The 27,388-nt window shown below is 44.3% G+C and overlaps 1 protein-coding gene across 1 annotated transcript in view; it reads right to left on the bottom strand.

Moving 5' to 3' along the window:
- Nucleotides 1–3,986: 3,986 nt before the first annotated feature.
- The window catches only part of CNNM4 (cyclin and CBS domain divalent metal cation transport mediator 4), a 38,290-nt gene continuing 14,888 nt past the window's right edge, over nucleotides 3,987–27,388 (bottom strand). The window contains exons 4-8 of the mRNA XM_073559545.1: nucleotides 21,926–22,063; nucleotides 20,552–20,721; nucleotides 16,332–16,431; nucleotides 10,863–11,035; nucleotides 3,987–9,087 (exon numbers count right to left, since the gene is read on the bottom strand). Coding sequence (XP_073415646.1) covers nucleotides 8,899–9,087; nucleotides 10,863–11,035; nucleotides 16,332–16,431; nucleotides 20,552–20,721; nucleotides 21,926–22,063 — 770 coding nt within the window. The 3' untranslated portion in view covers nucleotides 3,987–8,898. The remainder of the gene's footprint in view (nucleotides 9,088–10,862; nucleotides 11,036–16,331; nucleotides 16,432–20,551; nucleotides 20,722–21,925; nucleotides 22,064–27,388) is intronic.

Below are 27,388 nucleotides of genomic sequence, written 5' to 3'. Positions count from 1 at the left end.
CTCTCTTCCCACCCTCCATGTGTAGTGAGGGGTCTGTCTCACACTCTCTTCCCACCCTCCATGTGTAGTGAGGGGTCTGTCACACGCTCTCTTCCCGCCCTCCATGTGTAGTGCGGGGTCTGTCACACGCTCTCTACCCGCCCTCCATGTGTAGTGAGGGGTCTGTCACACGCTCTCTACCCGTCCTCCATGTGTAGTGAGGGGTCTGTCACACACTCTCTTCCCGCCCTCCATGTGTAGTGAGGGGTCTGTCACACTTTCTCTACCCACCCTCCATGTGTAGTGAGATGTCTGTCACACGCTCTCTTCCTGCCCTCCATGTGTAGTGAGGGGTCTGTCACATGCTCTCTACCCGCCCTCCATGTGTAGTGAGGGGTCTGTCACACGCTCTCTTCCTGCCCTCCATGTGTAGTGAGAGGTCTGTCACATGCTCTCTTCCTGCCCTCCATGTGTAGTGAGGGGTCTGTCACACTTTCTCTTCCTGCCCTCCATGTGTAGTGAGGGGTCTGTCACACGCTCTCTACCCGCCCTCCATGTGTAGTGAGATGTCTGTCACACGCTCTCTTCCCACCCTCCATGTGTAGTGAGGGGTCTGTCACACTTTCTCTTCCTGCCCTCCATGTGTAGTGAGGGGTCTGTCACACGCTCTCTACCCGCCCTCCATGTGTAGTGAGATGTCTGTCACACGCTGTCTTCCTGCCCTCCATGTGTAGTGAGGGGTCTGTCACACGCTCTCTACCCGCCCTCCATGTGTAGTGAGATGTCTGTCACACGCTCTCTTCCCACCCTCCATGTGTAGTGAGGGGTCTGTCACACTTTCTCTTCCTGCCCTCCATGTGTAGTGAGGGGTCTGTCACACGCTCTCTACCCACCCTCCATGTGTAGTGAGATGTCTGTCACACGCTCTCTTCCTGCCCTCCATGTGTAGTGAGGGGTCTGTCACATGCTCTCTACCCGCCCTCCATGTGTAGTGAGGGGTCTGTCACACTTTCTCTTCCCGCCCTCCATGTGTAGTGAGAGGTCTGTCACATGCTCTCTTCCTGCCCTCCATGTGTAGTGAGGGGTCTGTCACACTTTCTCTTCCTGCCCTCCATGTGTAGTGCGGGATCTGTCACATGCTCTCTTCCCGCCCTCCATGTGTAGTGAGAGGTCTGTCACACACTCTCTACCCGCCCTCCATGTGTAGTGAGGGGTCTGTCACATGCTCTCTACCCGCCCTCCATGTGTAGTGAGGGGTCTGTCACACGCTCTCCTCCTGCCCTCCATGTGTAGTGAGGGGTCTGTCACACACTCTCTTCCCGCCCTCCATGTGTAGTGAGGGGTCTGTCACACACTCTCTTCCCACCCTCCATGTGTAGTGAGAGGTCTGTCACATGCTCTCTTCCTGCCCTCCATGTGTAGTGAGGGGTCTGTCACACACTCTCTGCCCGCCCTCCATGTGTAGTGAGGGGTCTGTCACATGCTCTCTACCCGCCCTCCATGTGTAGTGAGGGGTCTGTCACATGCTCTCTACCCGCCCTCCATGTCTAGTGAGGGGTCTGTCACACACTCTCTACCCGCCCTCCATGTATAGTGAGGGGTCTGTCACATGCTCTCTTCCTGCCCTCCATGTGTAGTGAGGGGTCTGTCACACACTCTCTTCCCGCCCTCCATGTGTAGTGAGGGGTCTGTCACACACTCTCTTCCCGCCCTCCATGTGTAGTGAGGGGTCTGTCACACACTCTCTTCCCGCCCTCCATGTGTAGTGAGGGGTCTGTCACACACTCTCTTCCCGCCCTCCATGTGTAGGGAGGGGTTTGTCCTTGAGGGGTATGGTTTATAAAATGGGGTCACACTGTTTAGGCACATCAGAGGCTCCCCAAACACAGCATGGCATCCGCTAATTATTCCAGCAAACTTTGCATCAAAAAAGTCAAATGGCGCTCCTTCCCTTTAGAGCTCTGCTGTGCACCCAAACAGTAGATTTCCCCCACAAATAAGGTATCGGCATTTTCAGGAGAAATTGCACAGCATATTTTGGGGTCCATTTTCTCCTGTTACACTTGTGAAAATAAAATTTTTCTTTCCACATTGCTTTAGCTCTCGTGAAGCACCTGAACAGTTAAACTTCTTGAATGTGGTTTTGAGCACCTTGAGGGGTGCAGTTTTTAGAATGGTGTCACTTTTGGGTATTTTCTGTCATATTGACCGCCCAAACTCACTTCAAATGTGAGGTGGTCCAAAAAAATAAATAAAATATGGTTTTCTAAATTTTGTTGGAAAAATAGGAAATCGCTGGCCAACTTTTAACTTGCTAACAAAAAAAAAAAAATGTTTCCAAAATTATGCTGTAGACATGTGGGAAATGTTACTTATTAACTATTTTGGGTGACATATCTCTCTGATTTAAGGGCATACGAATAAAAAGTTTGAAAATTGTGAAATTTTCGCCAAGTCTTCATTTTTTTTCTTCACAAATAAACCCAAGTCACACCGAAGAAATTTTACCACCATCATGAAATTCAATGTGTCAGAAAAAAGCAATCTCAGAATCAATGGGATGCGTGCACACTAGAGTGACCGGATCTCATATGGGGGGGAAAAAAAGTCAGAATCTTGTCCATCTGGACCCCACAAAACGATTCCCCTTTCCAGATATTGAGAGAGCCAAAATTTGAGCTCGATCAAACGACGTTAACCCGTGCATAGTCTGTTGAATGTGACAACATTGCAGAAATAGCCCTGACCAAATTTTCGAACCATTTGTGGTATTTGAATGCAGAGTTGGTGGGATTATCGTTTTTTGATCCCACCATTACAAACAATGAAAAGTTGTTAATGGCTAATAAATTGCTCAGTAGCACAGATGAACCATCAGAGCACGCTAACCTACATGAGTTGATAATTTTACATAGTTATCTAATCTATTCTAGAGCTTTTGTTAAAGTAGTTTTTGAAACGTCAGAATATAATGCTCGGCATTTGCTTACAACTTGCAGGACATATTGCTTTTGTTCTTCATCTTTTGTCAGAACGTCGTTAAAGTCGGTTACTTCCTACCTCTTTTAATTTTTCTTTCCTAACTTTTGGATTTACAACCCTAGCGTGCTCTGATGGTTCATCTGTGCTACTGAGCAATTAGCCATTAACAACTTTTCATTGTTTGTAATGGTGGGATCAAAAAACGATAATCCCACCAACTCTGCATTCAAATACCACAAATGGTTCGAAAATTTGGTCAGGGCTATTTCTGCAATGTTGTTGTCACATTCTTTATAGTCTAACAGACTATGCAAAATACCTAAATCTTAAAATACCTCAATTTGGATTTTTTCAAACTTTGAGCGACGAGCGGCACGGGTTAACGTCGTTTGATCGAGCTCAAATTTTGGCTCTCTCAATATCTGGAAAGGGGAATCGTTTTGTGGGGTCCAGACGGACAAAATTCCGACATCGATTTTTTGCGGTCACCCTAGTGCACACGCTGCGGATTCACCAGCGGATTTTTCCATGCGGATCCGCAGGTAAATTGACCTGCAGATTGGCCAGCGGTTTTTCCCTGCGGTTTGACACCTGGACAATGGAGCAGATGGTAAACCGCAGCGGAATCTGCAGAAAGAATTGACATGTCAATTCTTTCTGCGGATTTAAAACCGCAGCTTTTCCGCAGTGAAAAAAACCGCATAGACTTACATGGTACTGTACACTGTCTGCGGAACTGCTGCGGATCCGCAGGGCCAAATCCGCTGCGGATCCACAGCAGAATCCATAGCGTATATGCACATAGCTTCAAAGCGTTCCAGAGCCATGGCCTCAAATTTACAGTGGTCAGAATTGTACATTTTGGCTCGGTCATTAAGGGATTAAACTGTGGGATCCAAGAGGGCCAGAAGCGGGGCGACGGCCGCCATATGTCAGAAGGTGAGGACGGCTGAGACATGTCCACACAACCATCCCAGTTACACGCCACAATCTACACAAGGCCGACAGCACCCGGACACAACAGGAACATTAAATAATAAACTCTTTAATTATTAAACAATTTGTATATTTACAATCATCGTAAATCGTACACGCTTTATTTCCCACCCACCACCCCTTCTGAGGGTAAAGAAAACAGGGGGGGAAAAAAAATAAATAAAAGAAATTAAAGCCAAAACCATTTCCCTTCTTCTGGAACTCTGTAAACAGGTGAAGATTTTAATTTCAGAATTCTGCTTCGTTTCCAGTCCCTGAGCAAGAATGATCAGATCCTGCGATCGCCCCACAGTGGCGAAGGATCCTGCCCCAGACGGCGTATGGCTTGTGCGCATTGGGTTAGTCCTTGTAGCCACCAATCACACTACTGCTTTCATATCCCGACCAGATCTGGACTAATAAAAGCCGGAATCTGATTAATACGGGCAACCATTATGTGTTTTTATAGGCCTATTTTTACTTTTTAAAAGGGGTCTTCTGAACTACAAGATGAATCCAATTTCTTTAAAGAAAACGAAAACACAACAACTTTAAAATGTCTGATCGGTGCAGGGTCCTACACTAGTGATGAGCGAGCGTGCTGGGATAAGGGGTCACCTGCAGGGCTGTGGAGTCGGAGCCTACGTTGGTGGAGTCGGTGTCATGGAGTCGGAGGTTTGGCTTACCGACTTCACAGCCCTGGTTATCTGACCATGCTCGGGTGCCCACCAAGTGTCTTTAGCGTGCTCGAATAATACGTTAAGAGTCCCGCGGCTCTTCAACAGCTGCAACAGATGCAGGAATTGCCTAAAAAACAGGGAATCCCTGCATGCGTTGAGGCTGTCGAAGAGCCGGGGGGGGGGAACTCGAACGTATTATTCAAGCACGCCGAAGACATTGGGTTAGCACCCGAGCATGCTCCGGTAACATCCTATCCCATCCGAGCACGCTCCCTCATCATTATCCTGCACCGATCGTGATGCAGAGTGCCCCCAAGTTTTAGTGAACAAGCTCTACTGCGCCAATTCATTATGGGAATGATGGAGATCATCGTGGGCACATAATACCAAATATTATGCATGACCACCCAATACAATGTACAGGGTTGGGGTTACAGGACCTACTGTTCTCATGAAAGGTCGGAGGCCCAGTGATGCTACAGTAATCACCCACCCGATTCATGAGTAATCCGCTACAATGCCGCTCTAGTCGGTCAAAGCCTCTGCCGCGCACAATGACACCTTGGTGCTTCATCAATGGCATTGTATATAGAAGCCGATCAGAAACGTCCGGCCGCAGCAGTGTGGGGTCTCCCTTGTCCCCATCTAGTCCAGATATTGCAGCTCAGATGAATTCAAGTAAATGGTATGTTGGGCCGATTTTTTTTCGTACGGGGGGGGGGGGGGGGTTTGGTTTACAAATGACCATTTTTTCAACAATGGACGACACATCCGTCAATAACTGTTAAACATTTTGCTCATTGACATGGGAGAAGTCGTTTTTAGGGGTGATCTGGAATTGTAAAACTTATCCTAAAAGATACAACATCAATTTTTAAAGCTGGATATCCCCTTTTAAAATGTTCTAATTGTATATGGATCACAGTTTACATCTAGAATTATTATACATAAAAAGTAGAGTAATTTTCCAGATTTACTGCATTACTCATAATTTAATGCAGCGTTAACGGCTTGTGTTGTAGATTCAAATTCTGCATTCACAATTCTGGAACCTTCAGAGCTGAAATCTCCCAGCATTTACCACTGGCCTAACGCCTGCACAGAGCTGATAATATCCACATTCTGGGTATTGTACAGGGAGAGGATGCCCCATTACATTGTAGGTTAATAGGAATGCGCCTGTCAACTGGTTCCAATAACCAGCAGAACTGTGAATGCAGCTCTGGATTATAACACAGGCTGTCACTCCGGACTAGTACAAGATAAAATCATGCAATGTACTTTGAAAAGTATTACTCACGTTTGGATGCATAACATTTCTGCTGCTTATATATCACAATCCTATTCTGCAGCGCGGTAAATCCCATATATCGTCACATCAGGCACTGTAAGCCCTATGGGGGACAAGCCAATTATCTTTCTAAAATACCCGAATATTCACCAAATCCAACTATAGCCACAACTGCGAAATGGGGTTCCAAGATGGACACGGACAGCATGCATGTGTATCGGGGGTCTGAAGGGAAATAAGCCAACGGCAGAGGTGTCTGATGGCAACTCATCTCCTGAGAACAAAAGAACTAAGCCTGTGCAAGTCAGGAGGTCCACATACACTATCTAGGGTCTTCTGGTTATGCCAAAATCTGTGGGTTTGGCTGCCATGAAGTGTAGAAGTGTATGCCCACCATACTGCTGCCACCATGAAGTGTACGCCCGCCGTACAGCTGCAACCATGAAATATACAGCTGCCACCACGAAGTGAACGCCCGCCGTACAGCTGCCACCACGAAGTGAACGCCCGAAGTACAGCTGCAACCATGAAGTGAACGCCCGCCGTACAGCTGCCACCACGAAGTGAACGCCGGCCGTACAGCTGCCACCACTGAATTGTGTGCCAGGCTGTGTACACACACGGCTGGTATCAGGCACTAGAATAAGAGGCGCACAATACCAGGCACTGAGCAGCACACCCACCAACACCTTCAAGTGATAATGCCCAGACTGCAGCAACTATATGGCAGACCACAGTCTGTACTTGCAGAACGTGCGAGATATTTTATTGTATGTGACTAGAGGTGAGCGAATAGATTCAAAAGGACCTTGGTCCAAGCAATTAGGTCCATGAGCCCCAGACAGGAGCGTCTGCCAACCTCATCCTAATTAGCTGGCTTGGGGCGACGTCATGTGTGCGTCACAACAACATTGCGTCAGCTTATCAAAAGAGGAGCCGTGCATGCAGACGGGTAGGAGGAGGTTGGCAGGGACCCCGGATCAGGTCGCTGGACCAAGGCCCCACGAATTTATACCCTCTTCTGTATATGTGACCATTTATTGCTCATTACAGCTGTGGTGGATAACAGACTTGTCAAAAATTATCCATTTCTGTGACGCTAGAATAAGACAATTGTTCCAATTAGGATAAAACAAGTTGACAATAGTGAAAAAAAAAAAAAAATAAAATGTCCAGTGCCAAGTCCATGAATGTGCACAGCACGCTCCCGAAGTCCCCCAGCTTTTTCCACTAAGTGCAGTCTCAGTCCACTTCTCCCACCAGTCGGCCTGCACCTCCCCCAAACACACTAGAACGTCGCCTGTACCAGTCTATATTGGCAAATATGACTGCCAATAGTCTCATGTGAGGCACTTTACTTTGTAACCAGCGTCACAGTTTTCTATCCAACATCATACAGCAATCTGTACTATGCAACCGAAGAAAAATTGACAAATGGGGCACCCTATAGGTTATGGGGTCATTAATCATACTCCAATGACGTCCTCTCAGTCTGGGAAGGGTTAAGTTACCCATCTGGATTTGGAAGTTGCCTGAAGACAAAACTGCACATCGACCCGAAGCAAGAAAAACTGCTCCAGCAGGTTCAGAGATGTGGCGGCGATACAAACTTTTCCTTCAAACACTTGGTGAATTTGACCTCCACGCCATCGTTGATGCCCCCTTACAAGTACCATTTTAAAAAAGGGGTATGATTTTGTCGGAATACCTAGAAATAAAATACCCGTACATGTGTTATACACAGAAAAAAAAAACAAAAAAAAAACAAAAAAACGGACTCTGGTTTAAAAGTAATCTGCCAAGCCGAGCTTGTCGTTTCACCCGACCATACGATTTTTCTTTTTGTCGCACCTTACTGCAATGTTATTGGTATGATGGACACTAAAAAATAAAAAGTTAAAAACCATTTCCATTTGTACATCAAAGCAAAAACAAGCAACGCAAGGGCTGCAGTGAGATGAGCGATCATGGTTTATAAATATGTAGCACAAAGATACACAGTGTGTGACGCTGGAGCGTCGGCAGTCTGGTGGTCCACGGTAGTAGTACACCCGACTTATAACCCACGCGATGTGGTGCCGCAGCCCCGATGGGCGCAGAAAGCTATAATTATAGGGTATGGTTGTAAAAGGAGCATATGGAATAGTGCCGCAGGTACCATCTATACTGCCCTGCTACATCAGCAATGTGAATACTCACCAACAGATCCGTAATGCAAACTCCCCTATACAACACTGGTGGTAAACGTAGGCTCTCTTCACTGCCCGGTTGTCTACCCATCCTGGCACAAAGAAAGCTTCACCAACACTGATGGAAAGTGGTAATAATTTTTACCGATACCATTGAATTGCTCATTAATAAAGACGTCTTGTTTTAGCCGATAATATGGAGCCCTGGAAACTAAAACCAGAATTTAACACCCGGGTAACTTGGCAGAAGATACAAAGTCAGGACCGTCGCTCGCCTGTTTCTATAATAACAGACAGGCAGGCGGGGGTGGTGGAAGAACGGGGAATTTGTGGGTATAACACCCACATAAAAGGAAGACTGAATGCTACCCACTCCCCACAGGAAGACAAACAAATAGACCCCCTTATTTAGATTTTGGAGGGGGGTCTCCAGTGCACATGTAGAAATCCTTCCCTGAGTTGATGCTTGCCCCAGCATCACGCTATCCCCAAATTATTGCAGAGCCTTGATCAGCCAGATCCCCTTTGGTAGCCATGAAACCTCTCGTGTAGATCAGTATTCTCTAACGCTGCAGAACGTTGCTCCGATACTCCCCTGCAGAAGATCTGGAGAGCAGATAAATGACAGAGGACCGGCCAGACGAGAAGAGGGCATCTCTGCAGCCTCAGAGTTTTCTGGTTTGACCCTAGGAAGATAAAGCTTGGCATGCAGTGGATTGCCGCTCTGCGTCCAGTTCAGATATTGCAAACGGTTTGTCTAAACGGCTAAAGTACTAGGCCGAGCCGTGCTCCGTCAGTGCCGTCAAACCGCGTTATGGTGCAAGCTGTGCTGAGAGTTCCTTTGGTTCAGAAGGCTGGTAGTTTCATCCACCAAAATCTCGCTGCGCTCCGACAAGGAGTTGTCAGGTTTGTGGTTTCCTCCCTCGGGAGACTGTGGACTACTGTCCATACGGGAAGACAACAGGGCACCTTGGTACTGTTCTCTGGTGATCTGAAAGAAAAAAAAATAAAAAAAATAACAGAAAGCGGCGACCATCACTACTAATTCGAGGTACCACATAAAACCAGTATTTCTCAGCTACAGACCCCCAAAAGTAACGGCTTCAGGTCATCGGTTCCTGTGTAAGGTTATGTGCACACGTTAAGTATTTGTCGCAGACATTTCTGCACCAAAAACGTGCCTGTTGGCAGGAAAACTATAAAGTAGGCGCAGTTTCACATGTGTTTTGTTTTATGCAGTTTTCCCCATTCATTTGAATGGGTGAAAAAATGCTACAAAAACTGTAAAAATAAAGAAAAATAAATAAAAATAACTCAGATCTTACAGCCTGTCAAACGGCTTCAAATCTGCAAGAAAAAAAAATATAAGCATCTCATTCTTTTTCCTGGCACTGCAAAACCCAGCAGTTTCTTTTGCTGCAAAAACACAACTTGTGAACAAGCCCTTAAGGGACTATAATTACTGCATTCATAATGGAGACTGACTCAAGCAGCTAAAAACTGGCACGAGACAGATCCTTAAAAGACAACCCGTCACCAGGTCAAAGTGGACATTCTGCTAAAAATCTGCCATACGGTTCCAGAGATCTGGAGCTTTTTATTTAGTGCTATTTTGGATGGACTTTACCGAGGGGGCGTCACTCATAGGGTAATTCTAAACACACGAAATACCATAAAAAATTAAGACTGGAAGTAAACAAAGCCCATAGCTATAGAACTTCATGACGGACTATAAAGAAACAAGACACGAAAAGAAGTGGGGGGAAAAAAAGAAAAAAAAAAAAAAAAAAAAAGCAAAAACTGGCCCTTTCTGGGCTGGTGAGAGATGTTTTCCAAGTGGCCTTTATGGTGAAAAAAAAAAAAAAAAAGTTTTTTTTTCTCTAAAGCTTACCACACAAGAACGACTGGCCTATCAATATAAAGCTGGTCATACAATGAAGACCGTTATAGGCCGAGCATTCATGCGTTTTTCCCACCGGGGTAAAAGGAAAAACCTGCTGACGGACATTTCTACCTGCAAACAAAGGATCAGGCATTGACGTTCCCAGTGCTCGATCCTTGACTCCCCCAATACTATCCATCAGGATGAGTCGGGAGGTTCCCATACATAGAAGGAATGGCCGATTATTAAGATTAGTCTAAAGCACCCGCCCTCAAGACTTAGTACAAGGAGGGATTCACAAATGAAATACATATGCTACACATGAATATTCACATTAACTCATAACTGATTTTACCCCACTACATTTGGGTGTAAGGAGTAACGCCTCACCTTGAGGGGAGCAACAAGCCTAAAATGCCAGTGCAAGGAGACTTACAGGCCATGCAACGTTCCTCTGGGAGATTAAATTTGCAAACTGCCGCTTCTGAGAGAAAGTGGACTTGAACTGTAGCGCCACTTATTGGAAATAACAATGCTAATAGTCAGCATCGCCACTTTATCGAGCCTTGCCGTATGACTTGGGTTAAAAGCCAAACCAGTATCTATATTTGCACCAAGTTTCGGGGTGTTGCCCTTCCTCAGTGCAAAGCATGACATCCGATTTGGCTGCATGAGAGGCTTCTGAATGCTGTGTAAGCGGTAACGTTTCTCCTTGTGGATAGTGATGTGTCAGTGTAAGGAGACTTACAGGAATCCAGTTTTCTTTATATCCACATTCAGAAAATGAAACTTAGTGGCCAACACCTTTACCATGTAGAGGACTCGTCTGTCCTGCACCCACCTGAGAACAGAACGGTGGTCACCTGGCACGTAAGGACACCCACCTTTACATACTGCAGGTCGCCGAGGGCTCGCACGCTGAAGTCTGCCGTGTACTGCGCCTGGGTGCTGAGCTGCGTGTTACTGCCGCTGATGGTGGAGGACATGGAGTCTGAACGTTCATGGCTTAGAGATGTGGACCGGTTCAGGCTGCCCATATGAGATGGGGAGCGGAGCTCTGTCACACGGAGAGAGGAGATGGACATCGGTAACAGGGTCATACGTGGGGCCTGTGATCAGAACTGACAGGAATGATAAGTGCAGCAGTTTGCTATATGGTGACCATACACGTTCAGGACCCCTTACAAGACTAAAGATTCTGAGGGGGGAAATTCCCCCCCCCCCCAAAAGCAAAACCATACAACTAATCTAATTTTTGATCCTGCACGACAAACGATGCAAAGATAGCCATTTTTGTGGATTCCCCCATCCTCCACAAAAATAGATAAATGAACCAATCTTCATAGACGGACAGCGTTATTCTGCACAGTTAATGTAAAAGTTTAAAGACCCCAAAATGGGATCAATAAAAATTACAGCTCATGTCACAAAAAATAAAACTAAAAAACATACATGTGTTATCATCACTACTATACTGACCCACAGATTGATGCAAGCGCTGCGCTGTAAGGTGTGCAAATTATTAAACATTGCATGAATCAGGAAAAAAAAAAAAAAATCATCCCTTATACACTTGAATTGATAGGAAAAAAAATGAAAATGGCCTTCCGAATGTGAGGAATAAGAAACAGAGTGGGGGAGGGGGGTGTTAGAGGCTGCATCCTAAAAGGTCAAAAAACTAGTCGTGCCCTTAAAGGGTTTATCCACCCACAATAAATATACAGTGCCTACAAGTAGTATTCAACCCCCTGCAGATTTAGCAGGTTTACACATTCGGAATTAACTTGGCATTGTGACATTTGGACTGTAGATCAGCCTGGAAGTGTGAAATGCACTGCAGCAAAAAAGAATGTTATTTCTTTGTTTAATTTTTTTTTAAATTGTGAAAAGTTTATTCAGAGGGTCATTTATTATTCAACCCCTCAAACCACCAGAATTCTGTTTGGTTCCCCTAAAGTATTAAGAAGTATTTCAGGCACAAAGAACAATGAGCTTCACATGTTTGGATTAATTATCTCTTTTTCCAGCCTTTTCTGACTATTTAAGACCCTCCCCAAACTTGTGAACAGCACTCATACATGGTCAACATGGGAAAGACAAAGGAGCATTCCAAGGCCATCAGAGACAAGATCGTGGAGGGTCACAAGGCTGGCAAGGGGTACAAAACCCTTTCCAAGGAGTTGGGCCTACCTGTCTCCACTGTTGGGAGCATCATCCGGAAGTGGAAGGCTTATGGAACTACTGTTAGCCTTCCACGGCCTGGACAGCCTTTGAAAGTTTCCTCCCGTGCCGAGGCCAGGCTTGTCCGAAGAGTCAAGGCTAACCCAAGGACAACAAGGAAGGAGCTCCGGGAAGATCTCATGGCAGTGGGGACATTGGTTTCAGTCAATACCATAAGTAACGTACTCCACCGCAATGGTCTCCGTTCCAGACGAGCCCGTAAGGTACCTTTACTTTCAAAGCGTCATGTCAAGGCTCGTCTACAGTTTGCTCATGATCACTTGGAGGACCACAGACTGGTTCAAGGTTCTCTGGTCTGATGAGACCAAGATCGAGATCTTTGGTGCCAACCACACACGTGACGTTTGGAGACTGGATGGCACTGCATATGACCCCAAGAATACCATCTCTACAGTCAAGCATGGTGGTGGCAGCATCATGCTGTGGGGCTGTTTCTCAGCCAAGGGGCCTGGCCATCTGGTCCGCATCCATGGGAAGATGGATAGCACGGCCTACCTGGAGATTTTGGCCAAGAACCTCCGCTCCTCCATCAAGGATCTTAAGATGGGTCGTCATTTCATCTTCCAACAAGACAACGACCCAAAGCACACAGCCAACAAAACCAAGGCCTGGTTCAAGAGGCAAAAAATCAAGGTGTTGGATTGGCCTAGTCAGTCTCCTGACCTTAACCCAATTGAAAACTTGTGGAAGGAGCTCAAGATTAAAGTCCACATGAGACACCCAAAGAACCTAGATAACTTGGAGAAGAGGGCCAAGATAACTCCAGAGACCTGTGCCGGCCTGATCAGGTCTTATAAAAGACGATTATTAGCTGTAATTGCAAACAAGGGTTATTCCACAAAATATTAAACCTAGGGGTTGAATAATAATTGACCCACACTTTTATGTTTAAAATTTATTAAAATTTAACTGAGCAACATAACTTTTTGGTTTGTAAGATTTATGCATCTGTTAATAAATCCTGCTCTTGTGTGAAGATTGAAGGCTCTAACTTATTTGCATCTTATCAAACCTGCTAAATCTGCAGGGGGTTGAATACTACTTGTAGGCACTGTACATTTGAGGAAGAAGAAAAAAAAAAAAAAAAAAAGAGGAGATTCCTTTTTCTACCAGATGAGGGCAGCATACACTGATAATAGTCACTTGGCAAAGTTGCTTCCCTGTACGTTTTTACCCAATCTATTCTATTATTTTCTAAACACGGTTTTTCAGTGATTACTTTGGATCTCCGTTCATACTCCACCCACACACACAAATGATACACCATTTGAAAGGTAAGCTTGCCCCCTCTTCAGCAAGAAAATAGTCAAACAAACCACACGGCCACGATTTGATCACGAAACACAGTTTAAACATTCATTTTCATAAACCTGCAATAAGGAAAAATGACCTGCAGGTGGCACCACAGTACCCCAAGGCACACTACCACAAAGCTACTTACAGACATCACAAACAAATCCAAACATTTGCCTTGGGGTCTTTCCAGTTTGCTCAAGTGCTTGCCATATTTCAGGCACATTGGAGGATTGCACACTTCACTGCAGGTGAGTCACATATGCAAACACATTTGTATACATGCACTACTTTTTCGGTGATTACTTCGCCCCACACACACAATAAACCATTTGAAATGTAAACATGCTCACTTCAGCAATAAGAGAGCCAAACAAATCACACATTCACGATTTTATCACTAAATAAATACAGTTTAAACATTCACTTTCATAAACCTGCAGAAAGACACAATGACCTGCAGGTGGCACCTCCACCGGAAGACATTTTTGGCCTCTACTTATCCAAACAATTTATTGTAATACCAATCTACATATATAAATACCTTTAATTCACATTATTTAGTCCAAAAAAGTATGTTAACCAGTACTCCACACAACTATTAACACACACACACCTCTATTCACCCCTATTTGGGTATAGGTAAATGAAGTGAAGTACAATGAAGAATTATAAACAATTTTATTAGAACATAACTAAAAAAAAAATTTCCCCCTCAAAAAAGAAAAAAAAAAAGAAAAACGTGCAAGTACAAAGAAGAGGGAACGAATCCCACCTTGTGTGAATCACAGCAGCAGCAAAAGGATTGTTAGAAAATGCAATAATCAGATTGTGTCAGAAAAATCTCTATAGACCAACACCAGCCATAAGGAGTAAAGGATCAAATGAATGTGCACACCTGAATAGATCAACACAACCCACTGAGCCCAGCAGGAATCAAAAACTAATTTGTAATATTGAACCTACAACAGCCCCCATTACTAACACTCATAACACTGTGACTTACAATAGTCATAAGGAAGAGAGCGGGATGAACGGTCCATATATAATCAAATGAGAAAAGTACACAATACCTGCTTAGACCGCGATGCCATGTCACATGAAGGGTGTCCCTCTGCCCCGACACGCGCTTCGCTTCTTCGGGAAATCAAACATCGGCAGGTAGTTGCTAACTGACGCCCTGACTGTGCTGCCCAGCCGGCGATTCCAGCTCCCTTTGACCTCACACTTACAGAGCAGCTCCTATTTATTCGCTCTGTAGGCGGGGTGTTACTGCTGACGTCATGCTGATTGATAGCCGGGCCCTTGCAGCGACTGAATCAGGAGAGATCATCGCAGGGCACCACTACCTGCCGATAAGGGAGGCAAGGGGGGGAGAAGAGGTACTGCATAAAGGTACTGTCACGCTTAGCGATGTACCAGTGATCCCGACCAGTGATATGACGCGGTCAGGATCGCTGGTACATCGCTAAGTGGTCGCTAGTGAGCTGCCACACAGGCAGATCTCACCAGCGACATAGCAGCGGTCGGGGGTCGCAACTTACCTGTCAGACGCGGCGATCCTGACGTCTTCCCGCCCGGCTCCATGCGTCGCTCGTCGTCGCTGCAGGAAGCTGACGACGAGAAACAGTCCTGGACGTTCTCGCACGATCAGCGATAACCAACGGGGGAACGGTCGGAGGTAAGTATCACACACAGCGATATTGCTAGCGATATCGCTTAGTGTGACAGTACCTTAACCCTTTTAGGTTATCCCGCATAAACAGGATTGGAGATAACTTACTAATTGTTAGGGTCCGGCTGTGGGATCTCCAGCAATCCCAAGAATGAGACTTTACAGCTCACCGACTAAACGGAGTGGAGGTCGAGCACATGCGCCGCTGCTTTCTTAGTCTCTGTCAGGCAGACTAATAGGAGAGTATAGCGCTCAACCAATGCTCAAGAGCTCCATTGTCGAGATTGAGGATGGTCTCTGCAGATGGACCCCCAGATATCATTAAATTACAATACTGGTTCAACACCTTTAACCCCTTCACACATCCTGCCGTATATGCCTTGATGCACATATATGGAGCGGTCCCAGGAGCTGCGCCTGTTCCGCACAGGGTAGATGCCAGTATCTGCACTTAACAGCAATAGGTTCAGTGTAACCAAATGCCACTGTCAATCTCAAATGCTCACTGGCACGCATCGGTCCCTGGTGCACAATCACGTGGGACCGAGAAGCTACTGTGGCAGCATGGAGCTGAGCTTCAAAAGCAGACCGCTATTTTTTGCTATATACCGTGGATTTGAAGTATATAGTAGAAAAATTATCCCCCTAGGGAAATAAAAAGACTTACAGCACTTTTAAGACGGGGGGGGGGGGGGGGGGGGAACAGAAGGCCCCAAAAAAGGTATTGGCTGATCTCAAAGGGGTTAAGGAACAAATCTGAACAGACGTCATGCAGGACTCCCAAGGTTAATCACCTCGGTACACGTTAGAACAGGTCACTAATACCATGCAGATGGATACGGTTATATGGTGCAACTTATATGGCGGCATTACACTGCGGCCACACTCCATATAAGCGGTGCAGAGGGGGGGCGCACGCGTTAGACACGCAGCATGCAGTCTCCTTTACCTGCTAACCTCGAAAACAGAGACCCCCTTTTAATGGAATGACGGACAGGAGCTGGGAGATGGAGGTAAGAGGAAAAAAAAAAAAAAAGATGGGAATATGAGGAGGAAACAAAAGAATAAGGCAATGGCCAGAGAAGGAGATGAGAAATGTGTATTCAGAGGAGGCCAACGCCTGGAAGGCAAGGAACGCACTTACCACTAGCTGATGGAGTACTCATGGCCATGACCCCGTAGTAGGAGAAGGCTCCAGACTCAAACTTCATGTTCTCCTTTCCCGCCTCAACTTCAACTTTCCCCTGAAGAAGAAAAAAAAAAAAAAAAAAAGAAAGAAAAAGCAGGATGAAATCTGTAAATAAAGTTGGCTCCTGAATCATAGCTATCCTTTCATACCAAGCTTGTAGAAAAGCATGGCCTTCCCGATCTCAAACCAGACCAATATGTCCAGGAATTGTTCAGATTCTCATACCATCAGTATCATTCTACCAGCACTATAGGTACTGGCACTTTCCTTCTCTCAATTTCTAGCACGCATTGTCCCTGCCATTATCCAACGGTTTGACTGCCCAATAGCAAAAGACTTATGCCTGTATGCAGTTAGACAAGAGCAGAAAGGCCAAGACCCTACTTTGGGCAGAGTGTCCTCTGCTGCTGGAGACAGATTACACTAGACAACAGAACCGGATATTGATTTTTCTCATTCTGGAGTACCAGTCTGTTTTGCATTACACAGCATGCTTCAATTTCAATGGGTACTGTGCAATGCTCCAATTCTCCTGCGGAGGTGCTGCAGGCAAGCTGAACACTTGCTGCCTGGTTTTTCCAGCAGATTATGACTGAATGGTCAGAGTCCAACAGGAGGACAGCGTGGGCCCAATCCATTATTGCATTTGCACTATTTTTGTCCATTTGTTGTGTTTTCCATTAGCAACTTTCATATTATACGTGTTCATTTATTTGCTTACTTTCTTGAGGTTTGCCTGTGGGTGGGGTTCAGATGTTTAGATGATTAATTGCGACTTTTAAAGAAGTAGTATCACTTGTGAAAATGTACTTCCAGTCACCCCCAATTTGCTTGGAGTGATCAAAAGTTTAGGAACGACCCAGCCACAGCTCAGACCGGGATCCAAAATGAAAATCTGTGGGTGACCTGAAGAGGGTGCTGTACACAGGAGATTCCCCCCGCAGTCTGACAGATTGAAGCATTACTACAAAGAGGACATCTCAATTCTAGATGTCCCATGGTGACAGACTCCGACCCAAAAAGAACGAATGCTGGTGAAAATTGTATTAGGTGAACCCCTTTCACCCCCGAGCCATTTTCAGGTCTTCATTTCAGCCCTGCTTTCTGTAGCACAAAACCATAATTTGCCATGAACGCCAGCCACAAGACAGCGCTCATAGCAGATCGGCAATGACAACCACAGGGGTCTCCCGCAGACCTCAGGTTGTCATGCCAGCCCATATCGGTGCCCCGCGGTCATGTGATAGGGATGCCGATGGGCAGGGTTTAGGAAGCGCTTCCGGCTGTCAGAGTTTGACAGCAGCATTTACCATGTGAACAGTCACGTTAGCGGCACAGGTCAGCTAAGGGTGTGGACATTTATGAAACGTTATTTTAGTTTTGTCATTTTTATTTCTCCCCTCAAAATGATTTCCATTTGTTCCTCGAATAATTTGTATAGATTATAGGTGACTAGGTAGGATTTTTTTTTTTTGTTTACATGACAGAAATCTGGTATTTCAAAAAGAGGCGTCTAAACCGATATCCACTATACATCTACATTTTGTGAACATCTTTGCGATTTAGCGCAAAATGCAAATTTTTGCTATTAAAAAGGTGCAAATAAGGGTAACGATAAAAATGAATAGTTTTCATCTTGTGCAAAATTCATGAACCACGTTGAAGAAATTGGCATAAAAATAGAGAAGAGTTACTTCTAAAATACTGATAATAATGAATCAGGTCCTATGTGTTCTACTTTGAATTATCCATATAGGAAAATCAGTTTAAATAAAGTAAATTGAATATTCTCAGATTTCCAAGGGGAGGCAAATATTACGGTATCTTTCTGACCATAACACGCACCCCGGTTTAGACCGTAGAAAATAGGAAAAACATTTTCCCTCCTCACTAGTTTCACTTTCCATAGAACACTGTTCAGCTTGTGTCTGGGGGAGGAGCAGCTCTCTGCACTGAGGCTGCTGGAGGGGGAGAATTTGTTACTGTGTGATAAGGGCTGCTTCATGTGGACGGGGAGGGCCTGTAGCTATGGAGGGTGGGGTTGTTGCTATAGAGGGCATGTTTGGAGTAGAGTAGGAGGTTACAACTAGTTCTCATTTCAATGCCATAACACCCCCCCCCTTGGACGTTCTGTTCAGAGTATCTAGAAAACCGTGCAAATTAGTGACAGAAAGTAAATTACTTGTCATAATTCTGCAGCCCAGATATGTACTGAGATTAAGTGAAAAGCCCGGACAACCCCTTTAACTAAAACGTCCCTGGTGGTGTAAAGCACGGGAGTCTTTATAACTAATTTTAATGTAGTAGGGAAGTAATAAATCTATTGTTAGTGTTTATTATAAACACACAGTTCTGCTACACGCGCATATACACACAGCTCTGCTACATGTGCACATCTACTCACACACAGTGCCGTTCATGTTCAGGACCTGAATGGAGGCTGGACGAGCTGAGCAGCTGATTAACCGGATAAACTCAAGGACCTGTCAATGTCCTGAAAAATCCTTGCGTTAATTGAGTGGACGGTCCGTCAGCTGCATGCAGTCTTAATTCTGGTTACAGTAGCTTCTCACAAAATTAGAATCTCAATCAAAAAGTTAATTTATTTCAGTTCTTCAATAAAAAAGTGAAACTCATTAGATAGAGTCATTACAGAGTGATCCATTTCACATTTATTTCTGTTAATGTCGATGATTATGGCTTACAGCCAATGAAAACCCAAAAGTCATTATTTCCAAATGAAATGCAAAAGTTACTTTCATCTGACACCGTGGACCACTGAGCAACAGTCCTGTTCTTTTTCTCCTTGGCCCAGGTAAGACGCTTCTGGTGTTGTCTATTGGTCATGAGTGGCTGACACAAGGAATGCGACACTTGTAGCCCATGTTCTGATACGTCTGGGTGTGGTGGCCCGTGAAGCAATGACTCCAGCAGCAGTCCACTCCTTGTGAATCTCCACCAAATTTTTGAATGGTCTTAACAATCCTTTCTAGGCTGCGGTTATCCTGGTTGCTTGTGCGCCTTTTTCTACCAAACTTTTTCCTTCCACGCAACTTTCCATTATTATGCTTAGATACAGCACTCTGAACAGCCAGCTTCTTTAGCAATGACCTTTTGTGGCTTACCCTCCTTGTGGAGTGTGTCAGTGACTGCCTTCTGGATATCTGTCAGGTCAGCAGTCATCTCCATGATTGTGGAGCCTACTGAAACAGACTAAGGGACCTTTATAAATGCTTAGGAAGCCTTTACAGGTGTTTTTTGTTAATTATTCTAATTTACTGAGATAATGACACTTGGCTTTTCATTGGCTGCAAGCCATAATCATCAACATTAACAGAAACACGTGAAATAGATCACTGTGTGTGTAATGACTACATAATATACGAGTTTCACTTTTTGTATTGAAGAACTGAAATTAACTTTTTGACGATATTCTAATTTAGTGAGAAGCACCTGTAGATTAGTGTCAGACAGGAAGACAACAGTTCTCTCTGATCGGGAAGAACATAGTGTCAGTGTTGTCCTCCATACTATAAGATGCACACACCTTTTAGCAAGTTTTTTTCTTGTTAAAAAAGTGCATCTTGTAGTCCAAAAAATACTGTATGTATACAAATTATATACTATATAAGGAAAAGAATATATGTATATACTTCCTTAGGCCGGTTTCACACGTCCTGATATTTCTGGTACCGGGAAAAACGGTACCAGAGATATCTGTGTCCGTGTGTCAATTTGTCACATTCGTGTGGCATCCGTGTGCTGTTCGTGTATTGAAACAATTTGCTTCAATGTTAACCCTATGACTTTTAAAACGCACACGGACGCCATCCGTGTGCAGTACGTGTTTACACGGACCCATTGACTTGTATGGGTCCGTGTGATCTGTGCTGTTGCTCAAAAACAGACATGTCAGCGTGTTTTGCACATGGACACACGATCCGTGAAAACACGCTGACATGTACACAGACCCATTCATTTGAATGGGTCAACGTGTGTCAGTGTCTCCGGTACATGAGAAAACTGTCACCACAAGTACCGGAGAATCTGACATGTGAAACCAGCCTTATATAGTATATAAATTTGAATGTATAACATTTATATTTTTTCCCCTCCGTCCGCCTTATCAGAGGCCCCTCTCTCCATCTATAGATCATTTGAGTACATCCCCATACCTGTAAGATCAGGATAAAGTAGTCAGCCATCTTGTTGCGCTGATACAAGTAATGCTCAGATGCTTTCTTCTCATCTTCGTTAAAATGCAGGTCTTGCACCACATCCGGATACTTCAGGAGACGCAGAAGTGTCTTCTCCGACACCAGTGAAGGCGCAAACAAGGCCACTTCTGCAAAAACAAAAGGGGTCATACTGATTGTGAGGCAGTGATCGGTGTCATACACGAAGGTCGCTATGTGTCCCCCCCAGGATGCGCACAGAAGCGTATGGAGGCCGCGGGAGTGCATTGCAGTCACAGGCATAGCTGTGATTGCAGTGCAAAATAAAAGTAAGAATTGGTCTTGGGCAAGCTATTTGCTCAAGCCAGATTTAAAGGAAAACCTGCCATGGGCTTATATTTTTGAAACGGACTACAGGATGGTAGTGGGGTGGTCCATTACCTCCTCGGCCGGGGTTTCCATATTGCCTACGGCCACAGGTTCCTTCTAAAAACCCTGCAGCAGAAGGTTCGGTTTGTCAGTTTGGTTTTGCAAGCGTGCAGAGCAGAAGGCTCTGCAGAGCTCAATCTGTGTGAATCAACAGAGCCCAGCAGAGCCAAAAGGCCTGGCACCCCTCAGCGTACATGGCGATGCAGTCGCCCACGGCAATCAGTCCCAGTTATTTATTATTATAGCGCCATTTATTCCATGGCGCTTTACATGTGAGGAGGGGTATACATAAAAACAAATACAGTAATCTTAAACAATACAAGTCACGACTGGTACAGGTTATGGCCTATTTTGTTTCCCGGCGGTAATCCGGAGGATACCCTTTTGTTTTCTATTTTGGGAGTACGCTGTACATTAAAGAGACTTTGTTTTTGGACTTTCCTGTGGTCGTTGCCTGTCTGTCACACTGCACCTAACCCGCTGCACTACATGATGCGAAAACCTAATGTTGCCCATACACATTAGAAGGCTGTTGGCTAAACAATGCTTTGGCCGATCCTCATATCAGCTGACTCTTCATGCACAGGAGTGCTCGTTTGACTAAGCGGTCCTATGCTCTTAATGAGAAAGCCATTGACTGACAAGTCGCCAGGCGACTTCTGAGTGAGAACCATGAAATCAACAGTCCGATATCAGACATGTGTGATCGACATCTATTGCAACCATCAACCGGCTACGCCACCATACACAGTGTCAGCTGAAGCAGTCGATGTGGTTGGGTTCAGCAGACTTCAGTCTAATGCATATGGGGGCCCTAAGGCTCTGTTCACCTGTGTCAATCCTTCCACTGAATGACAGATCAAATTTGTACAGATCGGAAGTGTTAGATTGTCAGACATTCTGGACTGTTAGATTTATATAAAAAGGTACATATAGCTTATTTACCCGTGGACAAGAATCGGTGGGCAGCGAGGAGCAGCTGGGGGGAGATTTTGACTCTTAGTTCATTATCTGGATCTTTAAAAACCGAAAAATCCTTTTTGTCCTGACGACGACCAACACGTTTCTTACTGCGATTGTCGGCTGGTGGGGAGAGGAAGAATAATCAAAAATAATTACACAGTAAATATACTAACAAAGAAATCACAATTAATGATTTTTAAAGCAGATCTGTTACCAAAAATAAAATGGAGACTGACAAATATGGATCCTTGTACGCCAGAAATATATTTATAGAAATTATTAAACAGCATGTATGCAAGTACTTTGATAGGAATACAGTAATTAACCAGAGCCAACATGGGTTTGTAGCCAACAAGTCATGCCAGACTAATCTAATTTCCTTCTATGATGGAATCACTGACTGGGTGGATCAGAGAAATGCGGCAGGTATAGTATATCTCAACTTCAGCAAAGCATTTGATAAAGTATCTCATACTATCATTTTTGAAATAAAAATGACTAAGTATGGGATTGACAAGGCTACAGTTAGGTGGATTCATAACTGGCTCCGTGATCGTACTAAAAGAGTGGTAATAAATGGTTGCACAATTGGAAGAGTGTTTCAAGTGAGGTACCACAAGGCTCTGTCCTGGCCTCAGTGTAGTTCAACATTTTTGTAAGTGATATAGAAAATGGAATTGAAAGTAAACTAATCAAGTTTGCAGACGATGCAAAGCTAGGAGGATAACTAACTAGAGAAGACAGAAAAGATTCAGAAGGCTCTAGATAAGCTTGAACAATTGGGCAGCGACTAATAGAATGGTATTGAACATGGAGAAATGCGAGATTCTACATCTGGGTAAGAAAGACGAAAATTGTAAGGAATAGAACTAATCAACAGCATGTATGAAAAAGACTAATACTATACTAATAGATCACAGACTGCACGAGTCAACAGTGTGAAGCAGGAGCAGCAAAATAGGCAAACAGTTTTAGGATGTATTAACAGAAGCATAGAGTCTAGATCACATGAAGTAATTATTCCCCTCTAATCCTCCTTGGTCAGGCCTCATCTGGAATACTGAGTCCAGCTCTGGGCACCTCATTTAAAAAAAAAAAAAAGAAAGAAAAAAGGACATTGAAAAACTGGAGCAAGATCAGAGAAAAGCTACCAGGATGGTGAGCAGACTGCAAAGTATGTCCTACGAGGAACGGTTAAAGGCTATGGGTAATGTTTAGCTCCAAAAAAAAGAATGCCAAGAGCAAACTTAATAGCTGTCTACAAATATCTGAAGGGATGTCACAGTGTAGAGGGATCAGCTTTATTCTCATTTGCACAAGGAAAGACTAGAAGCAGTGGAATGAAACTGAAAGGGAGCAGATACAGCTGAGATACTACAAAAAAATACTTTATGACAGTGAGGGTGATCAATGAGAGGGACAGGCTGCCACAAGAGGTGGCGAGTTCTCCTTCCATGGAAGTCTTCAACCAGAAACTGGACAGACATCTGTCTGAGATGATTTATTGAATCCTGCACTGAGCAGGGAGTTGGACACGATGATCCTGGAGGTCCCCTCCAACTCTACCACTATATGATCTTACTGACCTGGAGAATCATGTAGGCAGGTCAGTTTTCATAGAATCATAGAATCGTAGAGTTGGAAGGGACCTCCTGGGCCATCTGGTCCAACCCCCTGCTCAAAGCAGGATTCGCTAAATCATCCCAGTCAGATATCTGTCCAGCCTCTGTTTGAAGTCTTCCATTGAAGGAGAACTCACCACTTCTCGTGGCAGCCTGTTCCACTCATTGATCACTCTAACTGTCAAAAAGTTTTTTCTAATATCTAATCTGTGTCTCTTCCCATTCAGTTTCATCCCATTGCTTCTAGTCTTTCCTTGTGCAAATGAGAATAAAGTTGATCCTTCTACAATGTGACAGCCCTTTAGATATTTGTAGACAGCTATTAAGTCTCCTCTCAGTCTTCTCTTTTGCAAACTAAACATTCCCAAATCCTGCAACCTTTCCTCATAAGACAGGGTTTGCAGACCGGTCACCATTCTGGTCGCTCTTTTCTGAACTTGCTCCAGTTTGTTGATGTCTTTTTTAAAATGTGGTGCCCAAAACTGGACACAATATTCCAGATGAGGTCTGACCAAAGAGGAGTAGAGGGAAATAATGACTTCACGTGATCTAGACTGTATGCTTCTGTTAATACATCCTAGAATTGCATTTGCCTTTTTTGCTGCTGCATCACACTGTTGACTCATTCAGTCTGTGATCTATTAGTATACCCAAGTCTTTTTCACATGTGCTGTCACTTAGCCCTATTCCTCCTATTTTACCACAAAACACTGTAAAAACAAAACCCATAAAACTATGATGGACTGCATTGAACACTTCATAGCACTAGGTCCCCTAAGGCTATGGGTCTATATGATGCACAATCTTCGGGAGGCTTGTCCGGTTTTAGTATCGCATCACCATGGATATTGGCATCGTAGAAAGATTCTGGCACAAAATTTTCTACCCGTGAGGAATTCTATGCTTTAACAAGCTGAGGAGCCAGTTGATCCAAATATCTTTTAGACTTGAGGGATAGATGGGATTTTAATTTGTACTATAAAGGAGGACATAGTTACGCCCCATTGCACATAATGGTACCTGCCTCCGGTAGGCTAAGTGATGAATGAAAACGGACAGGTAGGCAGCGCTCGGTAATATTATCTAATGCCTTGCTGAAATGTTTAAGTCTCCTGAATAGTTTGCCTGTTGCGAGCGATTACAGGGCTCATTAATCATGGCAGACAGCTGGGTATTTACATAGCAGCGTGTCGTTTTATCTTGTGCAATAGATTGGTTTGGCTTTGGAAAGACTCGGCAAATAAAATACTCAGACTGATAGCAGAAAGAAACCGCAGGCTCCGACACGTGCTCCTCAGACCTTACAAACAACAATGATTACCCAGGAACTAAAACACTGCCGCCACCTCCTTATACCTCGCTTTGGCCACTGTACTTTCAGACAACTTGATTTTTTTTTTTTTTTTTTAAGCCCTCTCCGATTGGGTAAATTTTCATTTTTGCACTTCAGTTTTGTTGGTGGATTTTACTTCTGAGTAGGTACGGACTGGGGCAGAAATTCAGCCCTTGCACTTGAAGTTACACAGGCCCACGGTATCACAGCCCCTGAGCAATAAAAGATATATTACTGCTAACATTTCCCTGGATGGAGAAAGCAAGATTTGCTATAAGACCAATATTTCTAATGATACCCGTGGCCTGTTGGGGAAAGTGACGGAGCAACTTTGAGCTTTGTCACAACTCTTTAACAGTATGGGTGTCTTGAGAACACCGATTCTGCTAACAAAGTAGCAGACAAGGCAGCCCATGGCCAGAGAGCCCCTTCTGGCATTTGCCAGAATTGCCAGATGGTCAGTCCGGCCCTGCTTCTGAGCCATATTTTTTTTTACGGTATAAATGGGATCTTTTTATTGTGCGACGAGTCGTAGCTTGTCTATTTTTTTGGTTGGGGAGCTGGTTTTATCGGTACCTTTTGGGGTACATAACACAAATAGCATTCTTTTGTAGGGGGTGGAGAAAAATGTGACAACCATATAAATGGAAATTCAGAGATTCATGATCCTCCCCCATTTACATATTTTACCCTGTAGGCCAATTATATATTGATAAATTAAACTTTTACAGACAATACTAAAATAAATTTTAAGATTTAAAAAATTTTTATATTGTTTTTCCCTTTTTTACTTACTTTTAGCTTCTTCGGGGATCTGAACCTTCAATAATTTAGTATTGCAATATATATGTGAACAATCACACTTTCCTATGAAGCACAGCAATTGAAGAGTATTTAAGTAGTTAACCAGCAGTGACCAGAGTCAGCTCTGACTGATGCAGTTAGAGGCTGGTGCTGGCTGTGTAACACACCCGTCACCTGCTAGGTATGGTGTGGACTCAGCTTCTGAGCCAGTAAACCAATTTAGAATGTGCAAGTACGTCCTCTGTTAATAAAGGGTTAATGTATAACGTAACAAATACAGAATCTGCAAATTGCTTTATTCATTAACAATGTATTACACCCCCCACCCCCGCAAAAAACAAAAAACAAAAGGACAGGTGGCATTTAAAGTCACAGCTCCAACATGTATATAAGACTTGGTGAAACGTATCGTTGGCAATTCTTTCCCACCACAGGCCTTCCCTTTTTACCTACTGAAGAAGGTACTCTCAGCCATGTCAACCAGGCATTCGGAGCCAGCAGGTAGCTGTGGGGCCATTTATGTGCTTTGCCAGCATAATTACCGTAACGCCCAGTTTTGGCGTGATCTCCACTGGTACAGTGATTTCCCATTTAATGTATGCACTGCAGATAATATAGTGTCTCGCCTGTCTGACATATTTGCCATGTCATGATGAGTCTTGACAAAAACAAGATCTGTTAACATTCAGAAAACTAACAATGTCTCTCCTCCCATCACATCAGTCCCACATGCCGTGCTAGCCTAGTCATTTAGAGTTGAGAGACTTTGGTCAGATCGGGTTTCGTGAAACCCGAAAGAAAAAATTTATTTCAGATGAAACTGGTCCGACTAGGGCAAAAAAAAAGTCGGAGTTTCGTCCGAAACCCGACCCCAATGCAAGTCAATGGGGAATAAGTCAGCATTGAGTGGATGAATGTCATCCGCTCAATGCAGACTTTTATTCCCCATTGACTTGCATTGGGGTCGGGTTTCGGACGAAGCTCCGACTTTTTTTGCCCTAGTCGGACCAGTTTCATCTGAAACAAATTTTGTTTCATGAAACCCGATCCGACCAAAGTCGCTCAACTCTACTAGTCATTATTGCCCTGGTCATACACTCCCTACGAATGCAGCATGGTCACACCACCGCCTCATCGCCCCCTCTCTGTCCTGGGACCCTCACTCTTCTCCGTCCAGACTTTGTCCTCAAACAAGGTGGCTCTGGGACCACTCGTAGAACCAGAGGACTTCTGATGACAATTATTGCTATAAGCCATCCAGATTTTTCTGAATTATAGGATGGCTACTTGCCTAGAGATTCAGGACTCGCTGCACTACATGACAGAATCTAAAACTAAAAAAACAGAAATTCACATTGTATGATTTTTATATAATTAAATTGCATATTACTGCATTAAATAAGCATTTGATCACCTACAAATCAGCAAGAATTCTGGCTCTCCCAGACCTGTTAGTTTTTCGGTAAGAAGCCCTCCTACTTTGCACTCATTACCTGTATTATTTGCACCTGTTTGAACTAGTTACCTGCATAATAGACACCTGTCCACACAACACATGCCAACCTCTCCACCATGGCCAAGACTAAAGAGCTGTCTAAGGACACCAGGGACAAAATTGTAGACCTGCACAAGGCTGGGATAGGCTACAGGACAATATGCAAACAGCTTAGTGTGAAGGCAACAACT

The sequence above is a fragment of the Dendrobates tinctorius genome, unplaced genomic scaffold (genome assembly GCF_039654945.1).
Source record: "Dendrobates tinctorius isolate UK_male_01 unplaced genomic scaffold, ASM3965494v1 ptg000272l, whole genome shotgun sequence".
Taxonomy (NCBI): Eukaryota; Metazoa; Chordata; class Amphibia; order Anura; family Dendrobatidae; genus Dendrobates; species Dendrobates tinctorius.
The sequence above is the reverse complement of the archived record's forward strand: the minus strand, read 5'-3'. Positions and strand labels throughout refer to the sequence as shown.